The 24,025-nt window shown below is 44.9% G+C and overlaps 1 protein-coding gene across 6 annotated transcripts in view; it reads right to left on the bottom strand.

Annotated features, from left to right (window-relative positions):
* Positions 1-12,481: 12,481 nt before the first annotated feature.
* The window catches only part of LOC100954750 (F-actin-monooxygenase MICAL2), a 226,707-nt gene continuing 215,163 nt past the window's right edge, over positions 12,482-24,025 (bottom strand). For 5 of the 6 annotated variants that reach the window (XM_023516167.1, XM_023516270.1, XM_023516301.1 and 2 more), the window contains 3 exons: positions 20,683-20,785; positions 16,344-16,417; positions 12,482-12,725 (listed from right to left, as the gene is read on the bottom strand). In XM_023516167.1, coding sequence (XP_023371935.1) covers positions 12,541-12,725; positions 16,344-16,417; positions 20,683-20,785 — 362 coding nt within the window. In that variant the 3' untranslated portion in view covers positions 12,482-12,540. The remainder of the gene's footprint in view (positions 12,726-16,343; positions 16,418-20,682; positions 20,786-24,025) is intronic. The other variant, XM_023516250.1, reaches the window with a different exon arrangement.

Below are 24,025 nucleotides of genomic sequence, written 5' to 3'. Positions count from 1 at the left end.
CTCTGTCTCAAAAAAAAAAAAAAAAAAAAAATCTGATCTCCAGTCCTGGGAGTTCTTGCCAGGGAATTAAGAGACGTGTTGCTCCATAGCTATGTGATCTTGGATTCCCATTTCTGAGTCTCCATTTCTTCATCTACAAGGTGAAGTGGTTTGAGCAGGGAACTATTGAACAGTTCTCAAACATGATTGTGCATACACAGTCCCCGAGGGCTGCCACCCATGATCCCCAGGCCACGCTGACAGGTACCTGTCAGTGGCCTATTAGGAACTGGGCTGCGCAGCAGGAGGTGAGGCACAGGTGAGCAAACTCAGTTTTCTCTTTATTTACCGCATCTTCCCATCACTCACATCACTGCCTGAGCTCCACCTCTGTCAGCTAAGCATTAGATTCTCACAGGAGCGCCCCACCAATATTTTAATGCTTTTTTTACTATATTTTATAAAATTATTGCCCTGGGATGGATTGGTCCTTTACCACAGATCATTTAAGAAGCACTGTTCTCCTTGACTTAAGCTTTATGAAACTAAAGTGAATGTCACTAAAACATTTGTACCCCTTTAACATTTTGAAATTAAATTTTAAAAAGAAGCATGGTTCTAAGTTGCTCATGCTTACTTATCAAGTTCATATACCCTCTTTTGATACAATGCTTTTAGAATGCTTAAGGCTGTGAATTGATCTAGGTTTTGATAGGAGAGTAAATGAGATAAGGTTTAGCAAAGCACCATCCATAGGGCCCAGCACTAATGTAGACTGAATCGATCTCTTGTTTAATTAGAAACATGTGACACATACTCCTTTTTAATGAGATGGGGACAAGAACTTGCACCAGCTTCCTCCGATCTAAATTTGTATTTACAATTATGGCCCCACTGAATAGCTGCCCCTCTCGTGCTTGGTTGTTGGTTTTATTTTATTCCAAGGTTAGATTATAAGGACAGCTCATAAGATAGCTGTGATGTGTCATCCTCTGATGAATTTCTAGGCCAGCCTGTGTTTGACATCTAGGCCTAGACAAACTGCCCAGAGGAAAGGATGCGCCCAGGTTCCGGTCCTGCTCAGCCAGGTGTTTTGGGGTCAAATCTCATCCCTGTCTGTAATTTTTTCCTCATTATCTGTAAAATGATGCCCAGGTAGCACCTACTAAAGCTTAACAGCAGTCCTACCTTCTGATCAACAATCTCAATTCTAGATTTACCAACAAAAATGAGCATGTGTGTATGCAGATACATGCTCTAGAAAGTTCGCAGCGGTGCCATTCAAATGCCTATTTACAGTGGAATTGATAAATAAATTATGATAGTCATGGCAGTGAGGATGAACAATTTGCAGCTACAATAGCAATATATCTCACAACATAATGTTGAATGAAAAAAAGACATAAAAGAGTATGTATCATTTTATCCATATAAAGTTTAAAAAATAGGCAAAGCCACACAATGATGTCAGGAGTCAAAATAGTGATTAGTCTTGGGAGGGGTAGTGGCGAGAATGGGCTGGGGTTGGGTAAGGGGGAGACCATTGCAGCTGGTACTGTCCTGCTTCTTTATCTGAGTACTGGTTACGTGAATATATGCACGTTAACAATGAATGGAACATTATACTTAGTAATTGGAATAAATTTCCTCTGTGTGTATTGTATTTCAACAAAAATGTGCAAACTTATCACAAAAATGATTACTTTTTAAAAATGAAGCCATGGGGTTACCTGCCCTGTAAAGTCCCTTTTATCTCTGTAGTCTCCTTTTCCAACTCCTTACATGACAAATGTCACTTAAAACTCCATGGGTCCTAAACTAGGTCAGTTCTGTCCCCAGCCTTTTCCTCAGGAGATCACATTTCTGGCTAAATTGGTGCTGCCCTCAGCTACCCAGCAGCCTCCTATCCTGGTCCTGTCACTTCCCTTAATAATTCCCATAGTCAGGGCTTTGTGATTTACAAGGCAGGATCACTTAGTGGGAGAGGATACAGGATCAAATATCCATCTGTAGTCAAATACCTGCGCGATCTTGCACAATTACTTAACCCCTCTGTGTCTTAAGTTTTCTGGTCACAAAATGCGTAATTGCCCCAGAAAGTTGTTGAGGGGAGCAAGAGAGTATAAATAAACAACTCTGTTTCGGTTCAGGGGCTGGCAGAGAGTAGGTCTTAAGTTCAATAAATATTGGTTATTATTAGTACCTCATTGGAGACTCATACACGACATCATCATCACCTCTATTTTATGGGCAAGCAATCTGAAAGTCAGAGAATTTAAATTATTTGCTACAGATCATATCATAGCCAATAGCTAAGAGACTCATAGCATATCCCTTAGGATCTGTTGTCTCAAATATCCATAGTACCCCCAATTTTTTTTTTTTTTGCAGTTTTTGGCCAGGGCTGGGTTTGAACTTGCCACCTGTGGTATATGGGGCCAGTGCCCTACTCCTTTGAGCCACAGGCACCGCCCTAATACCCACAATTTTTAACTGAGATTATTGTCCTTCAGAATAAAGACTATATTTCCAGCTTGGTGTGACCACATTAAGGTGACCAGACGTCCCGCTTTTGGTGGGACAGTTCCGATTTTTAACAATTTGTCCCACGTCCCAGGTGTTTTAAAAAAGTCCCGATTTTATGAAAAAAATGCACAACAAGCTAGGGAAGGGTGGGGCAACGGGAAGGGAATATACGGTTTTCAGCTGCTGAAAGGGTTAATGTAACTCCATTTGGGAATGAAGAGGTTAATGTTACTTCATTTGGAAATGAAAAGGCTAATGTAAACTACCTACTCCCCTCCAGGGCAAGGTCACCCAGATGGACCAGCCCCCTACACCTTTGAGCCACAGGCGCCGCCCTATACATACTTTTTTTGATGTATTACATTTGTAAATTGTACTTATGTTGAAATTTTTAAAATATATTACAATACTATTTTTGTGTTCTATGAAAATTTTTGTTGCTCCATATATACCAAATTTTTAATCAAGAACACACCCCTCCTCCACCCTACACCCCCCCCAGCAATGGTGTCCCGCTTTACCAATGTTAAAATCTGGTCACCTTAGGCCACATGCCTAAATTCTGACCAATAAGATGTAAGCATTGTGGTACCTTCCAGGAACCACTCTAAAAAGATAGATAGGAGGGTGACACCTGTGGCTCAAAGGAGTAGGGCACCAGCCCCATATACTGGAGGTGGCAGGTTCAAACCCAGCCCTGGCTAAAAACAGAAAAAAAAAAAAGATAGATGAGAAATAGATATTCACCTTCTTATAGTACCAGGCTATGGAATCCAGGCTGCTCCTCCCCCTGAGAATGAATGGAAAAGCTGGACAAAATGTAAAATAAATCTACTTGAAAGCACTGGAAAGTAAATGAAGCTTTCAGACCTTGGAGAAAGGAAAATCTCCAGAGAGGGGACCCTGTGCCTTTGGGACCACTTTCCCTCTTAGGACATCTGCTTATTTCAGAAGGTGCAGCCATGAGGCAGAGAGGTTGCACCAATCTCACAAGGACAAGTAGACAAAAGTTCAGGCACCACCCAAATGGGGGAACCCCCGGCAAGCGTTCCAAGAGAGTTCACTTTAGTAGACAAAGAGAGTTTAAAGACATTCTCAGTTAACAAACAAACAAACAAAAAGGCATAGCTAAGAAAAAATATTAATCATTGATCTGAACAAAAGGAAATACCAGGGTGTATGGCAGAAGAAAAGTCATCCAAGGTGGAAGCTTAGTGACACAGGGAAGAGTAAAGGGCCAAAAAAAGGAGGTGGGGGGGTAAATAGAAGGGTAAGCCCCAAAGCCTATTAACTATACAAAATTAATAGAAATAAGGTCTTAGAAGGACTTAATATAAACCAAATTAAAATACAAAAAGGAGAAGGGGAGTAAATGGAGTTAAGTGTTTTAAGATCCAGGCCTTGTCTGGAAAGAAGTAAGAGTGACAATTTCTATTGAAGTTGGATAGAACAAGGATCATGGTGTACTCTCTAGAGCAACCATTAAAAGAATAATGAGGCTCGGCGCCTATAGCTCAACCGGCTAAGGCGCCAGCCACGTACACCTAAGGTGGCGGGTTCGAATCCCCAGCCCGGACCCGCCAAACAACAATGACGACTGCAACCAAAAAATAGCCGGGCGTTGTGGCGGGCGCCTGTGGTCCCAGCTACTTGGGAGGCGGAGGCAGGAGACTCGCTTGAGCCCAGGAGTTGGAGGTTGCTGTGAGCTGTAATGCCACGGCACTCTACCCAGGGGGACAGCTTGAGGCTCTGTCTCAAAAAAAAAAAAAAAAAAAAAAATAATGAAAGAGTAACTGTATGTACCAAAATAATGGAAAGAAAGTTGGAGTAGAGGTGCTCCATTCCGGCAGATTTCATTCAATGTGTACGTGATCTGTATCTATATAAGGTGGCTTTCCTTTTGCATTCTGTTTTCTATTTCTTTTGCTGTTTTACTTTTTGTTGAATAGCTTAAAAACCCAGGGTAGGGGTAAACCAATCATCTCAAAGCAAATTCAGCTAGAACTCTAACTGAACGTGGCTTTCACTAGGAGGAGGCATCTTTCCTAAATGTGAATGCCACCTGTTATAGGTTCAATTACAGCCCCTAAAAAAGATACATGGATGTTCTAACCCCCAATACTTCAGAACCGGCTTTCTGTGGAACTAGGATCATTGCAGATGTAATTAGTTGCTAAAAACAATGTTGGGTCACAGCGGTGTACAGTGGGTGGCTGATCCACCAAGACTGCTGTCGTTATGAGGAGAGGAAAGACAACACAGCCACGCACAAAGGGAGGAGGACAGCGTTTGGAGTTGTGCTGCCATAAGAAAGGCCTGGGACCACCTGAAGCTGGGATAGGCAGGGGAGGAGCCTCTCCTTAAGACTCAGAGGATTTGTGGCTAAGCAGACACCTTGATTTTGGACTTCTGGTTTCCACAACTGCAAGGGAATAAATTTCTACTGTTTCAAACCACCTTCTCTATGGGACTTTGTTTTGGCAACCCTAGGAAATTCAGGGACAGAATGGGAACCCCTGCAGATCGCAATGCAGATTTCACAAAGGCTCTGGATCCCAATTGATACCCCAGAGGTTATTTGACGGCATCAAAGCAGGAGGGGAAAGAGTAAAGCCAGCCACAGCCTCTTGGGGACTTCTTTAACTACTGAAAGCTCGGTGTGCTCTCAGGATGAAAGGAATATGTGAGTGACATAATGTCTCTGCAGTGGGGTCTTAAGTGAGAAGCCTTGTTGCTTGTCCCCCCTGGGAACTCTGGGATATTAGCTGTGGCCCTAAAAGGCCAGGCTACCAGTGAGCATGTCCTCCAGGAGTCCTGCCTGTCTTGAGTGAAGGCGGCCCAGGTGGCAGGGGTAGAGTGGGGGAACAGGGCTTCTTTCGGGGGGCAGGGGTGTCATGGGCAGGAGGGAATTGGAAGACCTCAGCCTTAGTGACATGGTGGACTGAGGGTAGGGATGTTTTTGAGGATCACACGGGATGATGCCACTGAAGTGGCCTGATTCAGCCCTGGGGGACTGTGTCCCAAGTTATTTGAGACGGATGACCTGCTTCCCGATTCTTCAGGAGTAATAATGAACTGTACATAGCAGCAGAGGGATTTTCTCACCTGTGCATGAGAGCCAGCTATAGAGAAGCCCTAAAATCAGTAGTTCCTATTGGGTCACCCAGCAGAGGAGTGGAGCTCATACCAGGGGAACAGCCGGGGCAAAACACAAAAAATTTTGAAATAGGTTCTTGCTCAGTTGCCCTGGCTAGACTGCACTGGTGTCACCACAGCTCACTGCAACCTCAAACTCTTGGGCTCAAATGACCTACCTGCCTCTACTGCCCAAGTAGCTGGGACTACAGGTGCATACCACCATGCTCTGCTAATTTTTATAATTTTTGTAGAGACAGGAGTCTCACTCTTGCTCAGGATGGTCTCCATCCAACTCCTGACCTCAAATGATCCACCTACTTTGGCCTCCTGAAGTGCTAGAATTATAGGTGTGAGCCATTACACGTAGCCAGGGCAAAGCTTTTAAGGACAGCAAGAAGCAGGTGTGAACCCCTTCAGGCCCAGCTAGGCAAGGGAGAACACCCGGGCCCCAGTGAGTCACAGGCCACTGAGAGTACACCCGAGATTTCCATTGTCTGCTCCTCTGCCCTTACACCATTCCTGCCACACCCCATCTCCAGGCTTGTGTAGCCTAGAGGAGTGAGAATCTCCTTCCATCTTTGCTGAAGAAGATATTAAAGTAGTCTTACCTCAGGCGTTTCCCTTCAGGGAGGAAGGTGAGAAGAATTATATGCGACATTGAGCCAAACCAAATCACCAAGGCCGGATGGTGTCTCTGAGAAACGCTGCAGGCCATACTTGCAGAACTGTGGTCAAAAGGCCATGCAAGAGGCTAGACGTAGGGTCAGCAGAGGCCAGCTCTCCAAGAGATGGTCCCCAAAAGATCCCACATGCACACTGCTGAGCTGGATAAAATCAGGGGTACAGAGATCTGAGGAATGAACTTGCTGGAGTACTTCACTGCTTGCATCTTCTCTGCTGGAAACTGCCCATTCTTACCCATGCTAATGAGACTTGAAGTGTTGTTTCCTGGGTCTGCTCTTGGGACTTGATTAGATCAAGATTCATCTTGACCATTCTGTTTTAAAATTAAAGCTTGTAGACTCTTGCAAGGAACCTGGAGGGAGGGAGGCTTGGCCCCATTTCACAGATGAAGAGAGTGAGGCAAAACTGACAACTGTTCACTGTCATCCAGTGAGCAGTAGCAGAGTTGGAACTCAAGCTCTGAATTAGTAACCGTTAGCCAGATTACTGTGTTTAGCATGATTATACTTTTTTTATTCCTTGCGCTGCTGATTTTTTTTCAAATTACACACTCGGGAGTTTATTTACATATATGTACATATATCTCCAAAAAGTATTCTAGAAACATTTCCTATTATTCTAGGCATGGGAAGGGACGTGAACCCAGGTGCCGCTGGTGTGCAATGCTGCTCCAGGTTCAAGCTGTTGACTTGCGGCTATTCTGCAGGGACTGCCACCTGAAAAGGCCGCCTCATTCTCAGCTGATCCCCGAATGCTCCCTTGGGCCCTCTCCTCTCACATCATCCCCTCAGTCCTGTGCTCTCATTCCCGATCCTTAGAACTAGAGATTTGGTTATACTGTATCGTGCCATGCTGCTCAATTTGGGGCAATAATGTCCCCTTGGGGTCCATAACAGGGTGTTGGGAGTACTTGATCACCCGGGATAAATATGATGCATCTTCCTCAAGTGCCATATTTATTATTAAAAGGTTTGCGCGAGGGCTGGCGGTGGCAGAGGTTAATAACTGTTCTGAATGATTACCCTCATGTTAGACTATGTATAAATGTACAGAAGGAAACACAAAACACCAGATGGCAGTTGGCAGCTTTGGCTGCTCTTTCCAGATTTCCCGTGAGCAGGGCTGAGCCCTAGTGTCTCGGGGTGGCAGTGGGAACCCATGTAAGAAAGGAAGGAGAGAACCAGGACACATCAGGCTCAGTCTGCGTGGGGACACTGGGCCAGCCCCACAGCCCAGGGGGTCAAGGGCCAGGCTCTAGAGGCCAACAGCTGGGACCAGCACTACCTCAGATAAGTGCCTGAGGCTCTTCGTGTCTCAGTCCTGTCATTTAAAATGGCCATGATGTTTGCTGTAAAGATTTTTTGCTTTCAGAATTAGGTGGGATAATGTACTTGCAGAGCATATGCCAGCACCTGGTAGGTGAGAAGAGATGAATTCACAGGAGCTGTTACCATTATCAGGGTCAAAGGAGGCTCCCCGGGGAGGCTGTGATGCCTTGGGTTTGCTTTCTTTTATTTCTAAAAATGAACCGGGAGAGGGAGAGAGCATGAAATCTCTCAGGGATGGTGAGTGGCAGCAAAGGCTGAGAGTCTGCACTCTGAGAGCAGGAGGCCAGATGAGCCCCAGTGTCCCCAGGAAAACTTGCAAAAAAAACCCCCCTCCATCCAAGGTGACTGACTACTCCTTGAAGCTCTTCACTTTAGCACTGGCAAAACAGGAGCTCTCGTAGGCACTTATAGTTTTCGTTGATACTCAATGGAAAAAATAAATCATTTCAAACTTTTGATCAGCAGATTAAAGCTTTCACATAATGGTGTGAACTTAGTGTGGAATGAAGGGACCCCCTGCGACTGCCCACATGATTAACCTGATGCAGCAATTCTGCTGTGCCCTGAGCTTGTAGTTTATAAATGTGCATGTGCTGGAGTGAAGGGGGAAAACAAGCTCAAAGAGTGTGAGTTGAAGGAAGAGGCCAATTCTGGGCAGAAAGGAGTGTTTCTGTTGAGTGAATAAAACACAAAACCAGGCTTCACCAGGAAAGAAGGTGAAAGGAAAGAGGGGCTGGGGCTGCCACAGGCCTCTCCCCGGCCCTCCCCCGGCCCTGACAATGGCTTTCTAAGCTGAGAGACCAGACCCGAGGTGAGCCTGTTTCGCTCCTCCTCCAATTTGGATCCAAGTTGCGGGTCAGGTGAGTCCTTCCAGGTGCCTCTGTGGTCATAAAACCTCCTGTATTAATTCACAGACTCCCACACAAAATCAAAGCCTTGCCCGGGGTTCTTTCACGGAGAAGAAAGAAATGAAATGGACGCTGCCCTCAGAGGTGCCAGACCAAGCCCACAGAAAAATGTTTTGATTCCTGAGACACAAAACCATTTATTTTTGGTCCATTTCAGTATTTACAGCAGTGCACGCCGAACACACATTTCCATCCACATGAATAGTTTCCAATTGTTGGAGCAAATTAATCTTTTACCAGCTCCTCAGCAGTGAGGTTAGAAGATAAATAGGTGGAATAGTACACTTTCCCCCGTACGTGAACTTCCTGATTACAATAAACCCCTTCATTTGAGCTCGCTGCATCCAATGACTGCCACACTCTCTGTTCATGTGCTGGCCCCGCTGCCCCCTGCCACCTCTGCCCTGCTGAGGTGCTTCTCTGATCAACCACCTGGGTGGGGCCTGCTGCCATTTTCAGTTTGGAAGGAAAAGCCTATAAATCTGCTTCCTGGGAAGAGAGAGGCACTGCTGAATTGTCATTTGCTTCCAGAATGCAGAAAACATCAATTTCATTGCAGCTCATCGGGGTTGGAAACACCTGCCATTTCCTTTCTCAGTTGCAATTAACATGCTGCATCTTGGCATTGATTGATTCCAAGGAGCCTGATGCTGCCAAAGTTAAGGTTTAAATGAAACAGTACAACCTGATATTATTTTTCACAGTTTTAGAAACACAAACTTATTGTTATTGCCAAAGGGAGCACTACAGAGGGTGGAAGTCTTGATGCGTGAGTGTGAGGAGAATAAGCTGATGCTTATAATAAAAAGAGTTTTTAATCTTTGCATTTGGGGGGTGCTTGGTTCATCATCTTTGTATTTATTTGGAGATAGAATGGAGGACTAATAATCTTTCTGTATCTCAGCATCTAGCATTGGGCTGCAGACCTGATGGGCATTTAGAGCATGTTAAATAAATAGATTGAGAAATGCGTAATTTGGGAGAGCGATCTTAAATAATTGCACTCTTAGTCCAGCCTATGTACAGTTCTGACTTTATACCATCATAATACTTTTGGTTTAACTTAGAAGCTGAGTGATACTGGCTGTGAAACATGACCTGATGGCTTGGCCTTTATCACCCTTACTACTGCTCTTTTATGGGGCAATGAAGGCTCTGTCCATTTCTATCATAATCCTCCTCATAGTGCATACAAAGAAACTGTCTTCAAATTATACAATATTTTACATTTTGGGGATCTTAGAACAGTATCGTGACTAAGGAATGTACTCATTTTAGATGTGTTCAACAGCCACGATATTTGTGTTCTTTGGAAAAGTCATTGAAAGGATTTTTATGTATGAAATGGTTTTATGTATATAGAAAACTCTCCAATATTAAGTATGAGGTTTATGTTTTCACTTGGCCAGATAAAACTGAGCTGTAAACCAAAGAATATAATCTACAGAAGAAAGTGATCAAATTGCTTCTCTCCTCTACTAACAAAATATTAAAGGCCAAGAACCACCTTTTTTCTTGGCCCTCTTGGGAGAATCTGTTTTTTTAGATAGAAATATAAGAAATTAAAATAAGTGGCAATTAATTATTTTGTACAATAACAAACCAAACATTACACATTTGAGTATCATCCATTAAATGTATGTAGGCTTTAAATGGTACACTTTCATTCAACTAACAGAAAAGGCTACGCTTGAATATTTCTGCAGTTATATCTCTTTTTTCTTGTGACTTAACATTTCTGTGTATCCATAATCTTTTTTTTAGAGACAGAGTCTCACTCCATCGCCCTGGGTATAGTGCCCTGGCATCATCATAGCTCACAGCAACCACAAATTCTTGGGCTCAGGTGTTCCTCTTGCCTCAGCCTCCTGAGTAGCTGGGACTACAGGTGTGTACCATAACACCTGGCTATTTTTTTCAGTAGAGACAGGGGTCTTGCTCTTGCTCAGGTTGGTCTCCAACTCCTGAGCTCAGAAGATCCAACTGCTTCAGCCTCCCAGAGTGTTAGGATTACAGGCCTGAGCCACTGTACCTGGCCTTGTGCACCCATAATCTTACCTCTGAATGAGGGCAGAAAACGTTATTTTGAATATCTCTAAGCATCTTTAATACTATACAATTCACTGCCCCAAACATCTGGATTATTTGTATGTTAAATAGCTCATATGATGATTTCTTAATGCTAATAGGTCTCCTCCAAATTACAACACAGGAAAACCTGAATTATGAAGACATCATATTATTAATTTTCACCTAATATACAAATAAATAAACATAGATAAACAGCCAGAAGTGGTACTGTTTTCATAGGTAGGTAGGTAGATAGACGCCTCCAAATACTCCCTAATAATAAGATTCGGGCACCAGAAGACTTGATACTTATAAAAAAGGAAAAGAAGAAAGAAAAGAAAAAGAACTACAATCTTTGGAATTTTTTGTAACATGGAAAGGTTTTGTATTTAAATACACCCCAAACATTGGCTGACTCAGAGGAAATCCAGTTATCTACCTAATTTCTGGCTTGTGAGCTGGCCAGATTGGTGTGCAGAGAGCATCTCTGACAGAAGGGGTTCCTGGGTCAACTTCTATTGAGAAAAATTTGTTCTCCAGTCAGAGACAACTGCTGCAAAGCACCTTTTGTCTAATGACACATTTAAACACTTTCAGAAACGAGAGCGGCTAAGTCTATAACACAGACTTCTTTAGTCTCTCTCTTATCAATAACAGACTAACCCTTCAAAGAATGCCACAGAAGGAAGACAATCGAATATTTTATGACAACACATCACCATTTAAAATCTTCTTTCTTTGGCCTTCCAATGAACCATCAAAACACTCCAGGACTTCTGACAGGTCAGTGCACCATCTCCGATCTCTGTGTCCAAAGCTTTCTTTTCATATTGAAATGTCATAAAAAAAATTCTACAACCTGATTTGGGATTTGGTAAACAGGGTCCCTGTATTCAGCTCTACCTTGAAGTCAGAAGCGGGTTTGTCCCTGTCCTGTAGGCAATCCCTGGGGAGAGCGAGAGACGCTTCTCTGTATCTGAGACCACCATCAAGAAGCTCTCCTTATCTGGTACCATCAGTGCAATCACTTTTAGTAGCAGCACCACCTGACCAATATTTTATCAACAAATGACAACATTTCCCTTTCTGCCATCACCAACACTTATAAAAAAGCACTTCAAAATTACTCACTTTCTAAAAACGCTTTTTGTTATTTTTCAGGGGCCAGGGCAAGAGGAGCATGGGAACAAAAACCTTTCCTAAACCAGCAGTATTTGGTGAAAACTAACAATCCTGCTGGCATGAAGCGAAAGTTTTCTTTTCTTTTCGTTTCTTTTTCCTTCTTTTAATAACATTAAGGCTCACATGTTCTATTAAACTCTCATTGCTTATGTCTATTATATGAGGGCTTATAAATACACCTGGCAAATGAAATTCACCGTGGATTGAATTAACACCTGCTATATGAGTTATTTGCTTTCCGTAATCAGTAATCTCCAGGTTTCTCCTCTTTCTCTGGAAACCCAATTTAAATATTAACCTAATCTTTAAACTGTTGCTGCTTCTTTCTGACATTTGGAAACCGGTCATCCATGCAAAAAAAAAAGGTAAATATGGATGTATTAATGAAAAGGCAGCTTCTGAAAAACCTCAAAGTGTGTAACTCAATGAATCGGGAAGGAAAGTGAGAGAAACAGCAAGAAAGTCAAGTTTTTGTGCCACTTTCTAGGGAAAACAAGGCTGGTCGTCTGCCAGCAGCACCTCCAGTGTGAGAGCCCTGTAGCCAAGGAGAACTGCCAGCTTCAACAGAGACTTTGTGCTTTCTTCATTAGAAGCTCTGGAAGAATCTTGGGAAGCTGTAGTACATGCAAGAGAATTTTAATTAAAAAAAAATGCAGTCGAGTATAATTTAAGTCCCAGGGATGATACAATCAGTTAGCTGGGAGGGAGAGTGACCCTGGTCCCTGTCACGTCCTGCTCAGAGGGCACCCTCTGGAGAAGATGAAGCTTTCAAAGTGCTGGTCTTCAGCCTTCTCTTTGACGCGTTGTTCCTCTAAGGAGTCTACGAGTTTATCCCTCTGCTCAATCACTTGCATCATCTTGGTGAATATTTCTTGTTCCTCTTTCAGATCATTCTCATCTTTCTGGCTCTCTAAAGGAGAGAAAGAAAAACACCAGACTCAGATAAGTTGGACCCCAGGAGGGTTCTCGGCGTGGCCATTCCAGATTGTTAAGGACTTGCTCTGCCCTTTAATTTCAACGGAGAAAACAAGGAAAGAAATTTAACACCAAGAATTGTCCTCAAAGCCGCAGATTCGAAAGTGGGTGCTTTTGTGAAGTAGTCAGCTCAGTTTTCATCTTGAGAATATATAGAAAGCAAGAGGGAAAACCCTTTGTGAGAGAAAGAAGCTTATACCAGCCAAGCTTTATCAAGTCCCCCGCCCTTCCCTCCGCCCCAAAGAGAAACAAGCAGAATGAAAAGGCTGTTTTTCCATGAACATATCTGAGCCATAGCAAAGAAATCTGTGAGAAGCCATCTGCATCAGTGGCTACTATGCCAATGACAATGACAATGGCTGCTATTTCTTCATTTGCAGTTAATGGCAAATTGTAACCTGTTGTGTAGAGACCCCACGAAGCAAAGTGAGGCTGACTGTCCAACAACCTGTTTTCAGACTGACTCTGCTTTTCCCTGTTGTCTTTTCGACTACAGACCCTCTTCCCATAGTAGGCTCCGCCTGTTCAATGAGGCTCGCAGGTGGGTGGGGGAGATAAGAGTTGTTATAAAAGGAGGAGGGTGAGGAAAATGTAGTAATGAGTTTCTGACACAGAAAATAGGATTTTAAGATGGAAGATGGAAGATGGAAGTCTGGTCGACCAGGTGATTGTCTTGGGAGGAGGCTTCCTAAATTCCTTTAGCTCCTCCCATCCAACACAGGGAAGACTAGGTGGGTAGCCCCGTCCCCTCCAGAGTAGAGCAGGTGACACTGCCTGTCTGTCACCAGGCCTGGCTCTGACTGAGGTCTGGGTCAGGAAAAAAGCAAATGTAGTGAAAGGGAAGCAAAGCTGCATGGCTTCATTCCTTTGGCCCTCATGTTTTATGCAGGGGAGGGGAGGGGGCAGGAGAGGCAGAGGGTGAGATTTCTGTGTCCCAGTCCCACCAGGCTACGTGGGCCTTGGAAGCCCAAAGTGGTAGAAATGTCTTAAGCATCTGATGGAACATTGGGGGCCGAATGACTTTTGCCCCAATCCTTATTCAGAACTCTAGCAAGGACCCAGCTTGGAGATGGGGCATATGAACATGGGGCAACGCATCATTGTTGGCAGAGAATGAGGTCTTAGTGTGGCTCATCAGATCTTGATGTGTGGCACAGGCAGAGTCTAGAAGTACCCACGCTGGCTGATGGGACTGCCGCAAGGCTCCCTCATGGAGGGAAGCGACTCCACAGTGGAGACTATAGAATAGACGGGCCACATTGAATGGCAGATATGCCAAGGCAAGGCTGGCAAACCAGGGAACGCCCCCAGGCCCCTAGGCTCACCAAGAGAAAATATGGGTAGAGGGGGTGCAGCCCAATCACAAGAGACAGCTATGTGGGGACTTGCCAGCCAGAGGGCCCCACACAGACTCCTAAGGTACAGGGTCACACAACCCTGCCTCTCCCTGTCACCTGGCAGTTATCCCAGGGAGCAATGCAGAAGGAAGAGGGGGCCATCTTCAAGAATGGACATTTCCATCCCTAAGAGACTGAGCATTTCCTATAAGGATTATTGAAGTTATTGCATCAGACTAGCCTTACCAGGGAAGGATAAAGAGTGCTGCGTCTTTTTCCCTTGCTAACAAGTGGGAGGAAGCTTAGGTGGAAGATGAGCTCAGATACAGACAAAATGAGGAGGATTCACTTTTTTGTATATCTACAAAGAAAAAATGTATAACCTACAAGAACTTCTTTTTAAAAAAGAATCAAAGGTGGCCAATAGAGTCTGAAATAGGTTTGGCGCCTATAGCTCAGTGACTAGGGCTCTCACCAGAGCTAGTGGGTTCAAATCCAGCCTGGGCCTGCCAAACAACAATGACAACTACAACCAAAAAACAGTTGGGCATTGTGGTGGGTGCCTGTAGTCCCAGCTACTCGGGAGGCTCAGGCAAGAGAATCACTTAAGAGTTTGAGGTTGCTGTGAGCTGTGACGCCACAGTACTCTACCAAGGGCGACATAGTGAGACTCTGTCTCAAAAAGAAAAAAAAATAGAGTCTGAAATAGAGCAAGTTAAATTTTTTACTAAATGTATAAATCAGATATTAATTACATCCTGTGGTTTGTTAATTTAGGTATATTCCAGTATTGGTATTCCTTATTTAATAAATATAGAAAAAGAAAAAAATTCCTCTCTCAGTTTAGGCTTGTCATAGATGGACTCATATGAGGCCCTTCTGACATATAAAAGTTGGTGTATAGCACTTTTATCTGTTCTGTACAGTAAGGCTCTATAAGGATTTTTTTTTTTTTTTTTTTTTGAGACAGAGCCTCAAGCTGTCCCCCTGGGTAGAGTGCCGTGGCATTACAGCTCACAGCAACCTCCAATACCTGGGCTCAAGCGAGTCTCCTGCCTCTGCCTCCCAAGTAGCTGGGACCACAGGCGCCCGCCACAGCGCCCGGCTGTTTTTTGGTTGCAGTCGTCATTGTTGTTTGGCGGGTCCGGGCTGGGGATTCGAACCCGCCACCTTAGGTGTACGTGGCTGGCGCCTTAGCCGGTTGAGCTACAGGCGCCGAGCCAAGGATTTTGAAATAAATAGAATTCTGATGCTATAAAGAGACAGTACAAATCACGGCCATGTGGGGAAGCATAGTAGGCTCTGTTCCTAAATCTTAGCCTAACCATTTACCTCAAGCATGTTCTTTAAATTCTCACAGACTCCTTAAATGGGTATAAAATACCAACATAAAAATGATGACAAAGTCTAATATTTTCTGAGTGCTTACCCTGGACCGGGAAACCAGATAAGGTAGGTGCAATGTCAGTTCCACGAGGTATAAAGACATTATCTAACTCGTTCTTTTAGACTTAAGTCTAAATGTGGGAAAGTCATGCATGGATCTGGCCCCTGACACCCACACACAGAGGCACAAAGCAGACTGATAGTCCTTTCTGGCCAGAGCCAATGAATGTATGACACAGTATGCCGTGTGAATTGAGTTTATTTCAACTCTCCGGGCTTGGTGGTGGAATAATTACTCACATGTGATGGCTGGGCCCAGCCCATGCTGGGTGGCAATGTTTCCTTTCCCATCTCTAGTCCCCGGCAGAACTAGGCCTGCCTTCCTCTGAGCTCCCAAAGCACCTCTGCTGTGGCCCTTACCTCATGGTCTGGTCTGTCTGGACCACTGTCACTGGCCTGGGTGTTGGTCTGCCCAGTAAGACCACAAACTCCTAGAGGGCAAGGGTTGTTCTCTACCCTCTGCCAGACCCACACTAGGTTCTCAGCCAATGTTTGTTAAGTGAGTAGACGATCAGGGGATGATGACTTTGTGTCTGTAGGCATATGGAATGGACGAAAATGTTGCCCTCACAACCCAAGTGAATGAAGCGAGGTGGGGCCTGCTGTGCTGGCGGTGTGGGGGGAAGCCTGGCTTTGCACCTCCCCCTGACTCACAGGCTGTGCAAGGTGGGAACAGCACTTGACTCTGGGACTCCCAGCATGTTCTGCTCATGTGTCTTTCTCGGGAGAAATGTCTTTAACCAGGGCCCAGGACCTATCAGCATACTCACCCTCTTTGAGCATCTTCTCTCTTAATTTCTGCTCCAGTCTGCTTTGATGATCTTCTAATTCTAGCTGTTGGGCCCTGGGCATGAGAAAAGATTTAAACTTTGTGAACATTAGATATTTATAAGGAAACTTTGATGAGTAAACCCACTGATGGTAGCTATGACATTCCTTGTTAAAACTGGGGGCCTGGCTCTGCACCTGTGGCTCAGGTGGCTAAGGTGCCAGCCACATACACCTAAGGTGGCGGGTTCGAATCCAGCCCGGGCCCGCCAAACAACAATGACGGCTGCAATCAAAAAATAGCCAGGTGTTGTGGCGGGTGCTTGTGGTCCCAGCTACTTGGGAGGCAGAGGCAGGAGACTCGCTTGAGCCCAGGAGCTGGAGGTTGCTGTGAGCTGTGATGCTACGGCACTCTACCCAGGGGGACAGCTTCAGGCTCTGTCTCAAAAAAACAAAACAAAATTGGGGGCCTTGGGCAGTGCCTGTGGCTCAAAGGGGTAGGGCGCTGGCCCCATATGTCAGAGGTGACGCAAAAAAACCCCCCCAAAACCAAAAAAACCTGGGGCTTTGCCTATCTCTAACTGAAAGTTTTGCTGCTGTTGGAATCACTAAAGGTGCCTGGAATGACTGATCAAAGATGCTGAACTTGAGTGAGCAGCTGAAGGTTGTGATGTTAGCACTGAGGGCTTCAGGACAGCCTTGCAGACACCATCTCGGGATGGGCTGGAGGTGGGGAGAATAGCAGAGAAATGACCAGAACAGTCCTGGGGAGAAACAGCGACAACCTGAAGCTCTTTGCTTTTAGGAGCCTCGTGACTTTGATATTATCTCTAGCAACTCCCCAATCTTTGATTGTGTTAAACAAGAAGACAGAAAGAAACAGAAGTGAGACCTTTTATCCAGGGGAGACCTCACAACTCAAACCACTATCCAACGGGTGTGGCGGGTGTGGAAAGAAGTGTCAGTGAAGCTTTGGAACAGTCAGTCACCTTGAGCGTGGGGGCTCTGTGTTCCCCGAGAGTAGCAGCAAAGTGAAGAAGTTAGCCCCCGGTGGAGGGCAGCTGGAACGCCAATGCCCGATGCCTGGGACTGTCCCGTTTCTATCACAAAGCAAGTGTAAGCGCCCCCCACAGGCTGGCCCGTGCAGTAATGCAGAGGCTCCCAAGAGTCACTCTGGAGCTCTCAGGAGAAATGAGGACCACAGACCAAGGTGGTGGTGGTCAGAGGTGACAGCCAACATCATGTGATCTCTCCAGAAAGGCTATAGAGAAAGAAGAGGTTTGAAGACAGAGGTTGGAAAGACCTACATTTAGAGTCAAACAAAGAGGTGGAGACAGTTGCAAGAAGCGATCGAAAGGGTGGAAGGCTAAAATGTTAATAAGAAATCATAGACGCTGAGAGAGGAAAGTTTTGAGAGAAGAGAGCGAGGGTGTTCACTGCTGCAGAGAATGAAGAGGGTGAGGGTTGAGAGCAGGACCTGGGAGGAGCGTGTGAGCTGACTGCTACTACAGAAGCCACTTCCATGCCATGCTGAGGCCATGCTTTCGCCATGCGGCTCCCAGGAGATGACAGTGGAAAGAGGTGGCACTGGAGCTGTGCCACTCCCACCAGCACGATCCTCCTGATGGGCAGTCTTTGGCCTGGTGCTCTGCCCACCCTGGGCAAGGCTGTCTCAGAGCTGGGCTGGATGGGGGGCCCCTGCTGCCCAGTCCTCCCTGCCCCTCTCCTTTTACAGGTGTAGAACTGCAGTGGGGTCTGGAGACGCCTCTTCCTCCTGCTCCCTTTCCCTTTCTCCTTCACAGGCGTTCCCTCCAACACATCTCCTGTATGCCTGACTCTCCTGCCTGCTTCCCAAAGGACTGCAGCTGATGCATCCATTGAAGACATTTTCCCCTGCTCATCCAGATCTTTCCCTAAAGAAAACCTATCCTTTAACAGAGCGTAACCTGCCTTTGTCCAGTTCAGATGCCTGAGTTCTCCCATTTCCCTCTTTTGGAGGGGTGGGTCCTTCTGACTGTGTACGGACTAGGACAGCAGCTCCCCCGAGTCACGAAGCACGGGCAGCCATGCTGCCTGACTGTCACTGCCCGACCCTTGAAACTGCTCCTTACATGGAGCTCTTGCTGTGTTTCTTTTTCTTTTTTTTTTTTTTTTGTTTAAAGTTTCATTTTTTAAATTTTTACTTATTTATTTTTTTAATTTCAGATAATGAAAGGGTTCAAACAACTAGGTTCCAATCTTTGCATTTGTTAGGTAGAGTCCCTGTTGTAGTTGGCCAGAGTGCTGGCCCACACCTGTAGTTCTTGAGTGTTTTCTCATTACTGTTGTACAGCAGTTTACAGATCTCTCTTCCCCAAAACACAACTTCCTAGAAGACACAGACTGTGGCATTATTCATCTTTACTTCCATAGAACACCAACATAGTTCCTGCCACATAGAATTCTGTGATAAACTTTTGTGCAATGACCTTCATGACTCAGGGCCCTAAGGCAAACGGTACAGTTACACAAAAGAGGCCTTGTACTCAGGTGAGTGTGGACACATTACTTAGTTGCCCTGAGTCTCGGTATATGTATCAACTTACAAACCAGAGACATGACTCTTTCTTCCCCACTCCCTTCTGTGGGAGGGGAGTGAATCTATTCCATGGAACTCAGTGAATATAACCCCTGGACTCCTCCCCCAACCCTGCCTTTCCTCACTCTCACCCCAGGGGAGGTAAATTTGAGAAAAATAGACTAGGTGAGCTAAACTTGTGCCTCTCTTTCTCTCCCAGGCTCAGCCCCTCTTCAGCAAACGTGTGTTCTCAATTCCTCTGAGCCTTGCTACAGTCTATGGCCAGTTTCTTAATCATGACAATTGTGACATCTTAGACCAGCTTATTCTTTTTTAGTGGGTGGAGAGGACTGTACTGTGCACTGTAGGCTGTTCAGCAGCATCCTTGACTTCTGCTCACTAGGTATCAGTAGCAGCCCCCAGGTGTGACAACCAAAAATGTCTCTGACATTGCCAAATATTGCCTGAGGATACTACCCTGACAGCTCAGGATAAAAGCCTTGTTCCTCCAGTGCCAGTTAGCATCCTACGTTTTGTGATTAGGTAGATGGGTATGTCAAGTTCTGGGATTTGGATAGTATAGTGGGTTGAATGGTGATTCCCCCCCTGCCCCACAAAAAAAGAGATCTGTCTTAACTTTTGGAAACTGTGACTGTGACCTTATTTGGAAAGGGCCTCATTTATAGAGGTAATTAAAGGCTAGAGATGAGAACATTCTGGGTTATCTCAGTGGGACTTAACTCCAGTGACAAGTGTCCTGATCCATAGTAAGAGAAGACACAGACACACAGAGGAGGCTGTGTGACAGCAGGGGCAGAGACCGGAGTGATGCAGCCACACAGTGGGGAATGCCCGGAGCCACAGAAAGTGGAAAAGACAGACAGGACTCTACCGTAGAGCCTCTGGAGGGAACTCGGCTCTCCCAACACCTTGATTTGGGACTTTTGGCTTCCCGATCCAGTTTGCAGTAATTCATTACGCAAAGAGACGAATATCATTAGCAAGCCCATCTGGGCTTTCATACTTAGCCAAGCACAAGCCGCTGGCATAGAAGCCGTTATCAGCAGGATGCGTGATATTCTGATGCTCCATCTATTGAATTGTTGTCTTATTTCTCACCTGGTTCAGAACCCAGGCAGGGAAGTACCTAAACGTTTCTCTCAAGGTCAGGATGAAATGAAATGAGACAGCATCAATGAAAGCCTCAGCCCGACTGGTTTATGTGAAATGTTACCCTCTTTCCCTCCAGGATGGTGACAGGTAGAGTGATAGTGAACTTTTTCAGGCTGTGGTGAGATCCATCTTGACTCTCTGATATCCCAACCAGGCTGCGACCCCACATTCAGAGAGGACAGCCACACAAATCTCAGTCCTTCATTCCTTCAAACCCTCAGGAAGTGGCCGGGCAGATCTCACTGAGCCTGTCCCACCACTCATGCTCAGAGGCCAGGCCAGATGTAACCTTTGCAGGTGTGTGACTACCCTTTTCAGATGGGCCTGGGACAGTGATGGGTGAAAAGACCTTATCCAAATGCCCTTCAGCTCCAGGCCCATTCCCTGAAATCTATTTTAGCCACAGGACTCTGCAGAGAGAACCGACCACCAAAGATTCCTCCCACTAATGCTAACATGATATGCAAGACGTAAAATTTCAATTTGCCTCAATCACTATTCTGTATGCACAAGGAGAAAAAAATCCCGAGACTTCCACCTAGGAGGGTAAGCAACCCCCCTCTAACCCCTTTGCTTTTAGGACGCGCTGTTATCTGTGTTGCCTTACTTACATGATTAGGAGCTCCGACTCATATCGCATTAATTTATTCTTCTCCAGAACCAGCTTAAACCATTCCTGCAAAAGCTGTGCTTCATCCTGTGTGCCTGAATCTGCTTAAGAAATCAAGAGCAAATGCGTTAGATTGGCGTTTCTCTCCCCATGATGGAACTGCTTGGGAGCCACTTTAACGGGCCATGTTTGTAGCGAGAAGGGCTCTGCAGGCAGCAGCTCCCTGACACCCCTGTTGAAGCCTCAAAGTCATGGGCATGACAAATAAAACCATCCTGTGCATGCTATAGGGGGAGGTCTCCTTGGACATATAAGGTATGACTACTCCAGCTCCAAGGTTCATGTACTTTTGATAATGTCCCACCGTAAATGACCCTTCTCTGTCTATTTGTACATCCTCTGTAAAACTTGTATGTGTTTATGCATCACGTCTCTCACCCAGGCAAACCCTAGCTGGTGGTTACTATCTCCTCCTCCTTTTTCTCCCCCCCAAATCAAATGCCCCCGAATGCCCCAGGGGAATATGGCTAGGCCTGCATGGGTTGGGGAAACTCGGACCACGTTTGATCATAAAATAGTAGTGACTGGCATTTTGATTGTTTTACATAAAAGTCAAATGATGAAAAAAGGTTATTAGCTTTGTGCCTCATGGGGGAGAAAGTTATATTCCCTACTTAGATCATGACCTTTATTAAACAAAAGAATAATCATGAGAAAATTGGCATTGCTTAGATACTCAGTGTTAGGTGCTGGATGCTTAGATACTAAAATGTTAAAATCTGGGCATATGTGAGAAGTAGCAACATAGCGATGCCTTCTAATATTGACCCGGGAATGAGAATACTTGCTCTATGCTAAAGCTTAGGGCCAGAAGGATTTGTACCGGAGGGTCCTCATAGGCGGAGAGAAAAACAATGCAGACAGAAGATTTAGGTGACTTTGTACAAGTTGTTTAACTTTTCGGAAACTCTTCTTTGTCATTGGTTAAACTAGGACGACAAGACACACAAGCGCTATAGTAATAACAAGCTGCTACTGACTACGCAGAGATTACCTGCCATTTGATGGGCTGTGCGCCTTTACAGGCATCTCATTTAATCCGCATAACAAACCCACCTCTAGGTTCCCTTATTGCCACTTGTATAAGCTTAATAAATAGGAATGGACACTATTCGAATCGTAAAATATACACAATGGAAGAACCTTCAGGGGTCGTCTGGCCCAGCCACAAGCCAAAGCAGGAATTCCCTCCACCTCCCCATGACAGGTAGCCACTCTCTCTCTGCATGTGACCAGGGACCTCCCAGATATCCAGGCAGCCTCCTGCATGGCTGTGCACTCTAAGTACTGAACTTTTCTTTCTACTGGCCGGCAGCCACTGATTCTAGTTTTCCATCCTGGAGGAAAGTAGAGAACACAGAACTACGTTTTTTTTTACATAAAAGACCTTGACATATTTAAGGACCGGTCTCACAATTCACTGGGATCTGCTTTCTTACATATTCGGCACCTCCAGATCATTCATCATTTTGTCATAGGAGGGCTGCCTACCTTCTTTTTGTCCTCTAATTTCCCAGGATATATCTGAAAATAGATATGTACATATATTTGACCCCAGAATGAAATAAAATATCAACAACCCCAAATGGAGAGACCGTCTCACACCTTTATCCTGGGCTCAGGGATTGCAGAAGACTTCTTAGCAGCGTCCTGCTGGGGTTCTCATTAACCTGTAAATAACTCCAGTCTTTTCACAGTAGTGGAGGTGGGGTCTGATGCCTTAATGTTAACTTTGCACAGCTAATCTTTTTCTTAACCCAGTTCAAGACTTTACATATATCTTGTTAAATATCACCTTGTTTATTTTGTCCTATCATGGGGAAATCTTGTGAATACTTTATCCAGCTGACATATTTCTCCTAGCTCTGGGATTCCTGAAGAATTGTTAAAATTGATAAATGTACGTCTTGTACCTTTGCGTGATACTGAAAAAAATAATAATCAGATGGGACTAGACCAAGAACAGAGCCATCTGGCTTATCTTTGGGGGACCTTTCTTGGCCTTTGAGTAAAGCTGATTCTGAATTCATCAAACTGGTATCATCCAGCCCACATTGCTACATCTTGTCCATGAGGCTGTTACAGGAAACTTTGATCACCAAATAATTTCCTGAAATCAAGCTTCAAAATGTCGGCCACATTCAATGGCACTACAGACCATGCAACTCCACTCAGAAAAGGAAAGACATTTGTTCTTCACAGCTTCCCAGTAAACACCAGCGGTTCCTAGGAACCTCTAAATTCTTTCTAAAGGCTCTTAATTTCTTTACCAGTCCTTTCTAGAATTCTGACAAGAATCAGAATTCATGGTTTCTTCTACGAATAGCAGAAAACACGCTCACCCCTAGTCTTTTTTTTTTGCAGTTTTTGGCTGGGGCTGGGTTTGAACCTGCCACCTCCGGCATATGGGGCTGGCACCCTACTCCTTTGAGCCACAGGCACCACCCACCCCTAGTCTTTTGGTCCTGAATTCTCCATGAGTTTTCAAAGACTGAGGTCATGCGTGCACGTTATTTCCCCAGCAGGAGCTTAATTCTGTTCATTCAACAAATTCTGACTGAGCAATGCCACACCTAAGACACCCTTCTCCGTCCCTCTCATTTGGGTTTAGAAACCTGCGTCCCATTTTCCTCGCTTATCCAGATTCAATTCCCTTCTAGATATTTGTTTAATGTTTCTAGATTGAGGACCATTTTCCTTGATAGAGAAAACAGAAAAGCTGAGAGCTGAAAACTCTGCCTTCCCTCACATCTAACAGTACACCATCTGCCACACGCCCTGGGCCTATCCTTTCCTTGTTCTCAATCCAAAGGAAACAGCTTTCAAGGCACTATTTTGCTGTCTTTGGAGTATTTTTTGTTGTTGTTTTTCAGATTCAGCCTCTTTGCTGCATTCTATACCCGCAGATTCTAGCCAAACTCTTATCCTGGATTACATGTTCCTTTTTTAATCTTCTGCGTCCTTCTAAAATCTGGCCCATTGGAGTTTCCTGTGCGGACACACTGATTTCTTCTGACATTGTACTCAACAAACACAGGTTGAACTGAATCACTCCATTGTATTTCCATTTTTTTTTTGAAGGAATAATTTGTAATTTTTTAAAATTCAAATTAATCACGAGGGAAGAAATTTTTAGGTTACGTTGTTTTAACTTCGAAGGTAAAGTTCAAGTGGTAGTTGAGCCCTTCACCCAGGGGACATGCTGAACACCTTCACACTGTGCCCACTAGGTGAGATCCCGCCAAGTGCTCCCCCTCTCCTCCCTCTTCCCCCTCTATGGAATA

Source organism: Otolemur garnettii, unplaced genomic scaffold, assembly GCF_000181295.1.
Source record: "Otolemur garnettii isolate 467f Iridium unplaced genomic scaffold, OtoGar3 scaffold00001, whole genome shotgun sequence".
Lineage (NCBI taxonomy): Eukaryota > Metazoa > Chordata > Mammalia > Primates > Galagidae > Otolemur > Otolemur garnettii.
Note: the sequence above shows the minus strand (reverse complement) of the source record. Positions and strands in the feature narration are given on the sequence as shown.